Genomic DNA, 12850 nt, shown 5'->3' on the forward strand with positions numbered 1-12850 from the left:
GCTGGTTGGAGGACAGGAAAGAGACACAGACAAACACAGAAGAACTGGTCCAGGTGCACCTTCTTCTAGAAGAGACAAAGAAAAACATGTTATTGATAGAAATAATTACAACAAGCATGTAGAGGAGAGACTAAAGACAGCAGCAGAGTGAGGAAATGTGCTCAGTTTGTGCTCCAACAGTCTAGTCTACAGCAGCAGAAATGAAGACTGATTCAGGAAACCTAAGTGTAACTATATGATTTATCAAAAAGGAAAGTCTTCAGTCTAATCTTAAAAGTAGACAGAGTGTCAGCCTTACGGACAGAAACTGGAAGTTGATTCCACAAGAGAGGAGCTTGATAACTGAAAGCTCTGCCTCCCATTCTACTTTTAGAAATTCAAGGAACCACAAGTAAAGCTGCAGTCTGAGAGCGAAGTGCTCTGTTAGGAAAGTATGGAACAATAAGATGTTTAATACATGAGGGAGCTTGGTTGTTAAGAGCTTTGTATGTTAGAAGTAAGACTTTAAATTCTATTATTTTTTTGTTTTTCGAAACATCCYTCCAGACGTAATCATTTACACCTCTACAGTCTGCGTGTCATAAAATCCTGAGATCCCCATGGTTCCTAAGTCTGCGTATCCTCGTAAACTGGGAGAAGTTATAGAATTGAGGGCGTGCGGGTCATACAGACAGTGAAACCATGAATTTCAGCTCACCTCAGGAGTCTGGCTCCAAATAGCAGAAACCAGAAACTTTAATGTTGAGCTGCTTATAAAACACAATGTGAAGCCTCTTGTTAGCYGGGTTGGTTTTAGCTGCACACACAAATGTTTTATGTATCGCTCTGATGTTCAGGAGATACAAGGTGTTTGCTAACACCCTCACTTGACTTGAGCAGCTTTTCAGATCATCCTTAAATTTATTACCACGTCTCAGATAGATGAACTAAAACCTCTTTTGACATAAATGTAGATAAAACAAGAATATCTCTTCAGAACCATGAACTGAATGGAACATTAATGATGTTTTTGTGCGCGTTACATAATTGTCACATTTATTCACTGTGAATGACTGACTGCAGTGAGAAAGCTGCTGCTCTCCACTGTGTGGTCGATTCTGCCTACGAGAGACAGTCCATGTCCAATTCGCCAGGCTGCGAACGAGACAATTTTAGGATTTGATGCAAAAGCTTTGTGGCATGTGTCAACGAGCATCAAATAATTCCACGATGCAAACAYGTCAGAAAAAGCTGCTGCCCGCTGTCAGCAGGTTCATCAATGAATCTCATCCCTCGACCTCCAGCCCTTCTTTTATTTCCCAGAATGATGTTGTCACGGACTGTCCTCTCCATTACCACGGGATCAAAACTCTCCTCCGTTTTATTGTTGTTCATGCATTCAGCTGACAAAGTCTAGAGCCATTTGCAGTGACATAGTGAGCCCTGTGTTTTTTATATTTTTTTTATTTTTTGCTGCAGGCCATTTTCGCAGATATATGACTGCTGATGGACACACTGGGTGATTGCAAAGATTGAGCCTGTGGCAGTCTGATTATAGGACACAGTCTCCAGTCTTGCTGTGGGTGGCTCATTGATGCAGTGCTTGTAACAAATTTAATGTGATTTTCTTGTTCGTTTGCTTCACAATCTTTATTTCTACYTCTGGTATTTACTAAGAACTATTTTCTTTTGATGGAGACACACAAAATCAAAAGTATGAGGGAGGCAACTTACAATCATACAACTCCAACTCTAAAATCACTTGTGCAAAATAAAAGCTAGTTTTTTTTAAGATACGTATATGAAAAGTAAAATGTGAAGCTATTTGATTTGTTGTTTGAGTTGATGTTTTTATGTTGTTGTTGTTGTTTTATTTTTATTTTTTAGTTTTATGTTATTTAGTATAGTTTTGTAAATTATGTTTCATTTGAATATATTCTGGGTTGAAAAGGGGCAGAAAAAATAAGATTTATTCTTCTTCTGCTACCTTTCATCAGTGTGCATTGCCAATGCAATGCACACTATTGTGATTCGTTTCCCATCCAAGTCATCTCAACTTTGCCATGCTTCTCCTCCTGCATACTTWGTCCTAGAGCTGCCATTGTAATTYATATMTGTAAAGCCCCTGTGCCAAATGATGGCTATGCCTTTTGGTGCCTGTAAAACTTATAGTTTTTGAAATATTAATGTTTAATAAATTATAATGACAGTTAATGGAGCCTTGTAATGGTCCAATACTGCCCCCTGCTGCATCTACACAATATGGTACTGCACCATAGTTTTGTATTTAAACTCAGTAGTTCAGTGATGACAATATTAATATGATTTTATTTTGTTTTACTGTAATACTGTCTTTATGTTGTCCTATTGCTGTAATATATTGCACTTAAGTGTCAATAATTGCATTGGCAAGGTAAACTTTTTCTGTATACATACAATCCRATCCCTGGGATTGTCCTCTGCCACATCTCCTATAGTCTCATGATGAGCACTGTGGGCTTTCATGTGGGAGATCAGGGTTTAAAACCCAGCTAATGCAACTTTAACAAAACATCTCCTCCAACTTCAAATTGTCACACAATTACCTTAATTACAAACACCTGCTGACGTGACAGACACAAGCTGGTATAGAAAACACATTTGAACTTGGTCAAAGTTCATTCTGCAAGTCCAATGCTGCAGGCAAAGCCATGCTGCAATGACATGCTACGTGGCAATGCACACTTGTTTTTACATCGTAAAAACCGTCTAGTTATTATTCAGCTTATTCCGTCTTCTTCCACGTCGCCACGCTGCTCCTCATGCATACTTTGTCCTAAAGCTGCCATTGTAATTTCTATCTGTAAAGGTCCTGTGCCAAATGATTGCTATGCCTTCTGGTGCCTGTACAACTTGTAGTTTTTGAAATATTAATGTTTAAACTTTATTACAAAATTCATATAATGAGAGTCAATGGGGCCTTGTAATGGTCCAATACTGCCCCATGCTGGACTCAACTTGGTACTGCTCCAAACTTTAATAATATTTAATCTCAATTCAGTGTTTACAATACTAATATGATTGTATTTTGATGTTTTACTACAATATTGTCTTAATACTGCTCTATTGTTGTAATAGTATGCATTTTTGTGTCAATAACTGTATTGGCAATTGGGCCTCTTTCTGCACACATACAAACCAACCCCTGCCACCACCTTCTGCCACAGCTCCATTGGTCTAATGGTCTATGTCATGGACTTTCATGTGGGAGATCAGGGTTTAAAACCCAGCTAATGCAACTTTAACAAAACATCTCCTCCAACTTCAAATTGTCACACAATTACCTTAATTACAAACACCTGCTGACGTGACAGCCACAAGCTGGTATAGAAAACACATTTGAACTTGGTCAAAGTTCTTTCTGCAAGTCCAATGCTGCAGGCAAAGCCATGCTGCAATGACATGCTACGTGGCAATGCACACTTGTTTTTACATCGTATAAACCCATGTCTAGTTTTATTTTGATTTGTATATTTTTTGGTTTTGGTTTATTTTTTATTATTGTATATAGTATTTTTTAATGAAATTAATAAATTTTGAACTTGAATTGAAAATTAGCATAAAAATTGAATGAAATCATTAGAAAATTATATAAAATTGTAGATGATTAAAGCTCTATCATGAGATGAAGCTAACCTCTAGAAAAGTCACATTCTCTGGGTCAAATCCAGTTTAAAATTTTAAACTGTCTTTGGTCAGGCAAATCAAAACTTTAAATTATTTTTTGAAAACCATGTTTTCAAAGTTCTCTGTACTGTTCTTTCTCTGGATAGAAACTTTTCAAAGTTTCTTGTTCCCTGTATTTAAGAGTAGAGGACCCATCCGGTCTGTTATCTACTGTATGCACAGTTCAGAAGCCTGCCTCTCTGATGGTATGGGGCAGCATTARTGCCTCTGGTATGGCTGGACTATACACCTAGAAAGCGCCATCAATGCAGAACAGTGTGTACAGGTTTGAGAACAACATATGAGGTGAGATAAGGTTTTTATCTCAACATAATAWATAAATCAAATAAATTGGACTCTTGATGCATGGATACCAATATTTTTCTATCAAAATGAACCTTTTCCCTTTTCTTTAAGGAATAAATTTTCATTGTCTGTTCCTAAGTTGGGTCTTACTGAGCATCATTATGTCTCTGGAGGATAACACAAAWAGGTCAAATATTAGTGAGTTTATATGCCAGAGATTTAAATCTTATAACATTTTTAACTTGGGTCTGCTTGGGTCGCCAAATTTCTAGCAGTGATTTCAAGTGGCTTCCATCAACAGGTGGAATTTTTTTCTGTGAAAGTCTTTAACTGAGGACGAGCGTTACATCCTGTTGTCATTCACTTCAGCTCAGCAAACTGCATGCTGGGTATTCAGTGCTGTTRGCACAGGGTCATCAAATGCAGTGGCGGGGCTTTTATGCGTCAGTGCACAAGTTGATACTTCAGGGCTTGTGACAGGAATGTCAGAGTTGTTTTGTGGCGTTCACAGAATAATCTCAGGCTCAAGATCCCTAATGCATATCGACTTAAACTTATCAGGTTTAGTGGATTTCTGAAATACAACCCATTACATCAAACATTGTATAAMAGAGGTAGTGAATGCTTTGCTTCGCTACATATCACAACTAAGATACAACATGGAGGAAATAGAGTTAGAATTTGGAAGAATTTGGGATTTTGCTTTTAAATTAAGCAGTATTTACATCTTGTAAAACAACAAAAAAATATACATTTGTTATATGTAACAGTAACAACAAATTATGTATGAGTCAGCTTCAATTTCATTCAGCAAAATAATAAAGTAAAGGAGGAATGAAACAAAGAGTTTAATTATTTTATTACTTATGTCAGGAAATGCCACTGCCAAAACAACAACAGACAATACATAAGTGTCTAAAAATGAGGACAACAGATGTCTGTGTGAGCCAGTTTACACAAAAGAGGAGCTGCTCAGAAACGCCAAACATCCTGGGGAGGTCTCCTCTGWTTATTAATAAGTTATTTTTAGCAGCAGCGTGCATGCAATTAGTGCAGCAAYAAGGACATTGTTTCATTAAGAAAACACAGACAACATGTTTCATGCAAAGAGAAACTGCCATTATATATACAGTGAATAAAACACCCGAGTGCATTTAACATAGGGAAGGTAAAAGCACGAGAAACAAGTGGAATTAAAACCATCTTTAAATAACTAAAAACATATAACTGATGTTCAAAGTTTTGCAATGTCTTGATTAACAGTTTATGTTGTGCAACAGTGTCAATTGAAAAGAACACACTCTTTTATCAGGGTGGTGTCCAGGCCTTTCCAAAGTCTTCAATCAGAATCATCTCCTTGGTTTTSGTGGTGTTTTTTCAGTTGAGCATCATTCCTGCAGAGAGAAGCCCAACCAGGGTTGTGATGTCTGCAAATGTAACACCAGTGTGAGGCTGAGCAGTCATTAGTTCACAGACAGAGGAGATGCTGTAGCTGTGTGGAGCTGAGGAGTGCTGGAGGAAATGAAGGGGCCGATTCCATCTCTCTGTGGGCGCTCTGGGAGGTATTCTTTAATTCAGGTGGAAAAAGATAAACAGGTCCAGCTTTTCATCATCTGGTGTGAAAGTGAACACTGAGCTGAAGAGCAGCTTCCCATACTGAAGCTATTGTTTTGTTTTTATTGCAACCCAGGAGTCTGAACAGTGACAGCTACGGTATCCTCCTCAACCTGTTGTTTATGTTCCAAATGTTGGTCAAAGTAGACCAGGAGGCTGGCTYTAATGGAGGAGAGGACACGTTTCCACAATATTACAGGAGTTAGAATCCACAATCAACAGTCATGCAGGCTGGTTTTTGAATGGGATGATACATATCGGAAAGGAAAGGAAAGGAAACAAAATAAAACAAAATGAAACTAAATGAAATGAAACAAAATGAAACACAAAAAGATAGATCGAAACCAAAGTAATTAAAGCATATTTTGCATCTGGTTTAATTTGTAACAATTTTAAACCACAATCAAGTAACCATGTTACCTTCAGTTGTGAAAAAGCTGTATCAAAATCGCCTTGAAAATTGGTCTCTTTTTTAAGAATCTCCTACCATTTCTGACACTTTCACTGCAGCACATTTTTAAAACAATGCTTGAGAGACAGGGTGCTCTGTGGGGCGGGAGCTCTTCTGGAGGCTGAGCTTCAAGGAGGAGCTATGTACAAATAGGCGGAGCTTTGTACCAGCAAGCATGGCTACGACAGGCGATACAAGGATTTCTCAAACATGCATGAATGAGTCAAAGCAAAACTCTTGGTATGAAAAAAGAAAAAAATTGTATAGGTCTTCTGGACGGGTTCTTCTCTAATGAAACGTTTCGTCTCTYCTCCAAGAGACTTCTTCAGTCTGAGAGTTTCAGGCAAAATTCAGGCTTTTAAGCCCTGCCTCCATGTGACTGATACTCACATCACATGGCTATCGTTGACACCTAATTAACACTTATTGTTAACAGGGGGTGGAGTGATACTGGCAATAGCAGCACTGTAGGAGGGGGACAACTGAAAACGGAGGCCTCCACCTCTGTTTAATGATGGACGGTCTTTCTTCACAAAAATGGCTTCTTTTACTCCTCTCTCAAACCAACGTTCCTCTCTATCAAGAATGAGAACATCCTCATCTCTGAAAGAGTGACCGCTGGCCTGTAAATGAGTGAAAACTGCAGAGTTCTGGCCATTAGATGTAGCTCGTCTGTGTTGGGACATTCTTTTGAACAGTGGCTGCTTTGTTTCCCCGATGTATAACTGGTCGCAGTCCTCCTGGCACTTAACAGCATATACAACATTGCTCTGTTTGTGCCGGGGCACCGGATCTTTGGGGTGAACCAGCCTTTGCCGTAATGTGTTTTGGGGTTTGAAAGCCACTGGGACATCATGTTTAGAAAATAAACGTCTCAGTTATTCCTTCTGAATGAGGGAATAACATTATAACCTGAAATAAAGTTAAAAAAAGTCAACTTTGCCCCCCTCCCTTTAAAATAATATAAAAATAGGAGTTGTCCTCTGTAATGACTTCCCCAMAAACATCCAATCCCTGACCTTACCACCTAAACCTAACCTGTACTCTGATCCCTAATCTTAACCAGAGACCCCAACCTGAAGACCCCATCTGGTGATCAATAACTGACGCAAGGAGGGTACCCAACACGTCAAAATCGGACGCAGAGGGAATCTAACCAAGCGTCAATGTGTGACGAGTACGGAGTGAAAACCTGTTGGTTCTGCTCCTCTGAATGACACTGGTCCATCTCTGGAAAACAAAGGTTTCAAACAAAAGAAAGAGGAAATGTTTATAAAGAAGGGACCAAAAATATCTCTTCTTATAAACAATCCGAACAGCCTCCAGGGCTGCACTAAAGACAATGACCTACTAGAAACACATGAATGATGCTATCAGTGTTTCTAGCACTTTGTGCCGCAGTTACCCAAACATGGTCAGATCCTCTGACAGTAGCTTTACCAGACAAAATGTTCCTCTGTTTGCCTACAGGCTGTTAAGCTTGTCTGCTTGTGTGGAGTGTGTTTATCTGCGTGTGTGGGCGTGAAGATGAGTTGAGCTTATATGGAGTCGTATTTGTGCCACATTTCAGAAAAAGCTACTTTCTTTTCAGATTTTTATAAATATCCTCCCGTTTTTCCAGCATCTTCTATAAAACCGGCATCAGTCAGAGCTGCGGGGCTTTCAGGAGGACAAACAGACATAAGATGGATAGTGACAGTTTTCCTGTTTTTATATATGGGTCTTATTTCCTTTGATTATTATTATTTTTATTTTATTTTCAGTCCTGTATTCTCGGTGCTGTGATTTTCTGTGTGCTGCATCACCGGTGAATCCACGTGCTCTGTGTTTATCATCAGGAGGGGGAGGGAGAGAGTGACGGAGAGATTTTTCTCTCTCCCTTTGTCCAGTGCAACGACAGACACACACGCCCTCTCATCCGGTTTGTAGCAGGCGTAGAGACGAGGACAGAAAAAAACCCCAGCCTACACGACACGGTGCAGACCGCAGAAACGCCGAGCTACATCACAGGTACAGTTACAATTTACCTGTTTTCTATTTTGGATGTATGTAAAGTGCATGCAGGGATGTGAAGCAATCAGTCTGCAGGCTGAACCGTGCTTGCTGTTCAGCATCCACAAGGTTATGATTTCATCTTTAACCTTGATATGTTCACGGCAGAGAGACATAACGCCTACCATGAGCTGAGGCTGTGCTGTGTTGGAGAGCTACAGGAGGAGGTGGAGGATGTTAAAATGCAGACAGCATTTCTGGCATCGAGTCTGTGAATACCGCTGCTGAGGCTTTCTTTGTATTGTACACTTTTGTTTACACACACACCCCCCCGCTGGCAGCTTCTGCATTTGTGTGAACAGAATGTCGACAGGTTGAATTTGTCGACCCTGCAGGGGAGGAAAATGCACCATTTACAGGTCTGTGTTTTTGACCTTAAAGCCCACATATATCGTATCCTGAAGCTGCTTACGTCAATGAGGCGGGAGCAGTGGCAGGCTGAGGTGGCTGAGTGATGACTCTACGGTAGGTGGAAGTCATAAAAGTTGATTGAATTTGGTGCAGGCTGGTGTTGGTGGCGCCACACCTCTGCCTGCATTRGCTGAAAACACCAGACTGATTTTTGAGACTTTAATGCAGTTGGGCTGTGGTGTTTCATTTAATATTCAACAAGGCCAGCCTAAAGGAATTTTTCTCTGTAAAAGGTCTAGAATATATAGAATTTAAGTGTTTTTTACTGACAACCATGACAGTTTTTTTCAGGCCTGTGGAGCAGAGAGAATGTGAGCCAGACATGAAAATGACTGCAGACGATAGAAAAGCTCCACCACCTAAAACAATTGACTGGAAATTGTAAATAATTCATACATGTATGTACGTATATATTATATATACACACTCAGCTTGCCCTATTTTTTTCACATGGGCGGTTCCACTTCACTTCACTTCACTTCACTTCTAGTCCTCAACCAGAGGCCTGGGAGCTCGAGGGTTCTGTGTATTATCTTATCTTAGTTCCTAGGACTGCACTCTTCTGGACAGAGGTCCTCTGTTGAGTCTGGATCTGGACTGCGGTCCAACATTTGTGAATCTGCAYATTCACATTCATTGAAAGTCGCAAAGATCGCACAAAAAAATTACAAAGTAAGAAACAAAATCTCAACATTTTTCTCAGGTCAGTGGTTATTGTGTTCCAATGCTGGAAATTTTGTTGGCTAAATTTATGACCAGATGCAAATACATGTTAATTTACAACAGAAACAGTCAAGATGACTAAAAATAGGTGAAAGGTAACCGTACCTAGCCTGGCCCATGCCTTCCCAGTTTCGCTCAATTCTAGTTTCCTTCACTGCTCCGTCTGGGATTTCTCCCATAGACAAGGATTTCTTGGGGAGAATTTTCATCCGGGCCAATCAGAGAACAGAACGTCGATTTTCTGCGCAGTGTCTGCTTGTAGTTTATTTTACCTGGACCAATCAGCAAACAGAAGGTGGAGTTTTGAACTACGTCGATTTTCTGCGCAGTGTCAGCTAGTTATTTTAGCATACGGCAGTGGAGGAATGAAGCCAGTCCGTGTTGATAAGGCTTCCAGGTTAAAATAAATTTGTCTGACAAAGCAGCAGCTCTCATTTACAGTCGTCTCGTTCGGCTCAGTACTTCTCTCCTCTCAGTAGGGTTGTTTACAGCACACGCGATTTCCGGTTAGCTTCTTAGCTTAGCCTCCTTCACAGCGACATACGTCGTGGCCAACCGATCCAATGATTTTAAACTTCAGCAGAGGCCACGCCTCCAGTAAGAATCGCTTCTCTATAGCCGCAAGTCCAGACCCTCGTACGAAGCAAAGTGAAGGACAAGGGTCTGGTTTTTACCAGGCTAAACCGTACCAGTTGAGCAGAGGTTTTGCAAAACTTGTATTTTAATCCTTCTCTGCTCTTATTGCACCTAAATGTCCTCTCCAAGACTCTGTGATTGTCAGTTTCTGCCATATTTGTTTACAACCTGCCTAATGTAGGTCAGTCATGTGACTCAAGCTTCAGCACAATCAGCTGATTGCTTTGTTTACATTGAGCATGGACCCGCATTGCAAATGTGTTCAATTTATACACAAATATTATATTACATTTATAAAACTACTGGAGTAAACTTTTTCAAATTGCACCATTTGATAGTTTCATATTAGGCCAGGGCTATTCAACTGGTGGCCCGTGGGCGACTTCCATCCGGCCCGCCAATGAGGCCCTCCCCCCTTATTTTATTTAATATATAAAAAGATTTCAAATCATTTGTAAATTTTAAATTTATATTTCGATGTAATAAAATAAATTTTAAAAGTAAAAGATATTTGTTCTGTTACATGCTGCAGTGTTTCAGCTACCATTACTTGGCACCCCCTCCGAGGGGGGGTGGGGGGGGGATTCAGGCCCCTGAGCTGTGGGCTTCGAGTAACCCTGGCCCCCGGAGTGATTTTGTTGAATTTATTAGGCAATAAACAGGTTAAGCTAGAAAACCTTTTCCCTGTTTTATTGTTTCTTCACTAAATGAAACGCCCAGTGGAGTTGAGCTTGTTTTCCTMTTTGGGAGCTGGTTTCTTTTATCAGCTTGGGGTTTAATAATAGATCTACAAGGAGCAGTGCACTCCTGCTTTGTTTGTTCACATGGCATACCGCAATTCCAACTTGTATCAGCCCTCCAGCTAATCCCTAATTGGAATAGAATTTTTGAAATTTTAGCTAGCTTTTGCGATAAATCTCCAGAGGACAAATATGAAGTGGTTTTGAGAGCATCTGAGGCATTTGTTTCTTTTTGCTGCACAATATTTGTCGAGCCTCACCTATTTKTAATGTAATTTTAGCACTCACTGTGTCGGACTGTCTAAAATCACATCATATTTAATATGCTGTGCACAAATTATGCTGCCTGTGACTATTTGCCTAAGTCTGCAAATGGTACGCTGCTTTCACTTCCCATCATAAAACACATTAAAGTAATGAAGCAAATTATAGTTGGGATGTTTATAAATTCCAACAGACTACAGAGGAATGAGGACTTGAATAAATGAATGAATCTTTAGGTTATGTGGCATTAATGTCATAAAGAAGGAAGATAATGAAGCAAATGTTTGGTTTATGCTTCACAGATCACTGAATCCTCGCTGCTATGACATAACGGTCATGTGATGYATATTTTCCTGCTTTGTTTTAGCAACACTGCTGCCATAACTATATCAGCAAAATTTGTCCTTTTTAAGATGTTTTTTTCTCTAACAGAACATTTTTAGCTCCTAATGTCCTGATGACGTCTGTTAGCGTCATCGTCTCTCATTAAGAAGCTCTTTTAAAAAATTGTGATTGATACAAAAATGATTTCTGGTTCACGTTGAAGCTTGCTGCTTTATTTAATAACATTTTTTAAAAATTCTGTTCAAAACAACTCTCCTTGCTCCATGGAGCCTCCAAAGCTCACTCGAAGCATTCGTCTCCCTCCCACCTAGTGGCATTTTCAACAGCTAAACAATGAGGCTGGCACTGTGAGCGAGCCACTGGAAGAGCAGCACTGTTATTACCGTGCTTTGCATGCTGATGCCTTTGCAGATTGCAAGATGTTTTCTTTGGATCTCTGCTGTCATTTGGTGGCGTCCTTATGTTTGTAGGAAGAAGAGACGAAAGCATTATTTGTGCAAATTAGAAAAGGCTGTTGCACTTGCTTGTTGACCACTACAGGAAGCTGATAAAAGCCATGCCAGGTTTTATATAAGGCTAGATAAGATCTCACAGTGACATCATCACTCASTGTTAGAAAGCCTTTTTTTTTCATTCAGAGAAAATTTTTCAAAGTGGCCTTTCAATCTGTCTGCTCTCTCGTTCCTGCTGTCTGCTTTTTGTAGCTTTTCATTCCACGTTTGTTATTCTGTATATTTTATTGCTGCTTTTGCACCTGCAATGCACCAACAGCAGTACAGAAGATCTTGTTTCTTGTATTTTTATACCCTGCTGATAGATGGGGCCTGGATTGTTTTGGAACTTCCCTCCCAAGACTGGCTGCACGGTTCCACAGAGCCTCCTGCAGACCATGTACGTAGGATTTTAAGGCCGCTGTGCTTGCCGACGTGATTTATCACATTGTGCCACACCCTTCTCTGCCTAATCCAGCTTGTGTGGATTTATTCACGAAAACTTCCGTCTATTTGCTCCATTTTATCAATCACCCAGCCTGCCGCTTTAACGTAATCATTACTCAACAGCGAGCRAACGCTCTTTAAAAATCATTAGTGACCAAACAAACATCCAGAGTGCAGAAATAGACTTTTAGTCACGTCGCAGATTTCTATTTGGATTTCATTTTTAAGCCAAAAGCAGCAGATTTTATAATTAAGCTCGGTGCACAAACAAAGATTTGATCTCTAAATTGGCTCTGCAACAGTTGGCATTAAAAGGATAATTCAGCTCTTCTGATGTGGGGTTTTGTGGAAAACTTCTTCACAATTAATATTTGACCTGGATGTAGCTCGCTCTTTGAATGACCTCGGGGGATGAGAAGTTAGTTCTGATCTGATGGATCAGTTAAAAGCAGCAGAACCAGGACTCAAGACTACTTTTATTAAAAAAACAAATAAAAATATTTCACAGCAGCTAAATGCAAACTGTCTTTTATAAACATTTACACCGCAATCCATCTCACATTACAGGTGCTGGTCATAAAATTAGAATATCATGAAAAAGTAGATTTATTTCAGTAATTCCATTTAAAAAGTGAAACTTGTATATTATATTCATATATTACATACAAACTCATATATTTCAAATG

At 39.7% G+C, this 12850-nt stretch overlaps 1 protein-coding gene across 2 annotated transcripts in view; it reads left to right on the forward strand.

Moving 5' to 3' along the window:
* The first annotated feature begins 7966 nt into the window (after positions 1–7966).
* Positions 7967–12850, forward strand: part of ndrg4 (NDRG family member 4) — a 53588-nt gene continuing 48704 nt past the window's right edge. Inside the window, exon 1 of one of the 2 annotated variants that reach the window (XM_014033262.1) lies at positions 7967–8065. Coding sequence is in view for 1 of the 2 variants with exons in the window: in XM_014033244.1 (XP_013888698.1) it covers positions 12044–12117 (74 nt within the window). In the remaining variant the exon portion in view is untranslated. Of the gene's footprint in view, positions 8066–12028; positions 12118–12850 lie in introns of those variants that run through there. The other variant, XM_014033244.1, reaches the window with a different exon arrangement.

Source organism: Austrofundulus limnaeus, unplaced genomic scaffold (assembly GCF_001266775.1).
Source record: "Austrofundulus limnaeus strain Quisiro unplaced genomic scaffold, Austrofundulus_limnaeus-1.0 Scaffold7, whole genome shotgun sequence".
NCBI classification, from domain to species: domain Eukaryota; kingdom Metazoa; phylum Chordata; class Actinopteri; order Cyprinodontiformes; family Rivulidae; genus Austrofundulus; species Austrofundulus limnaeus.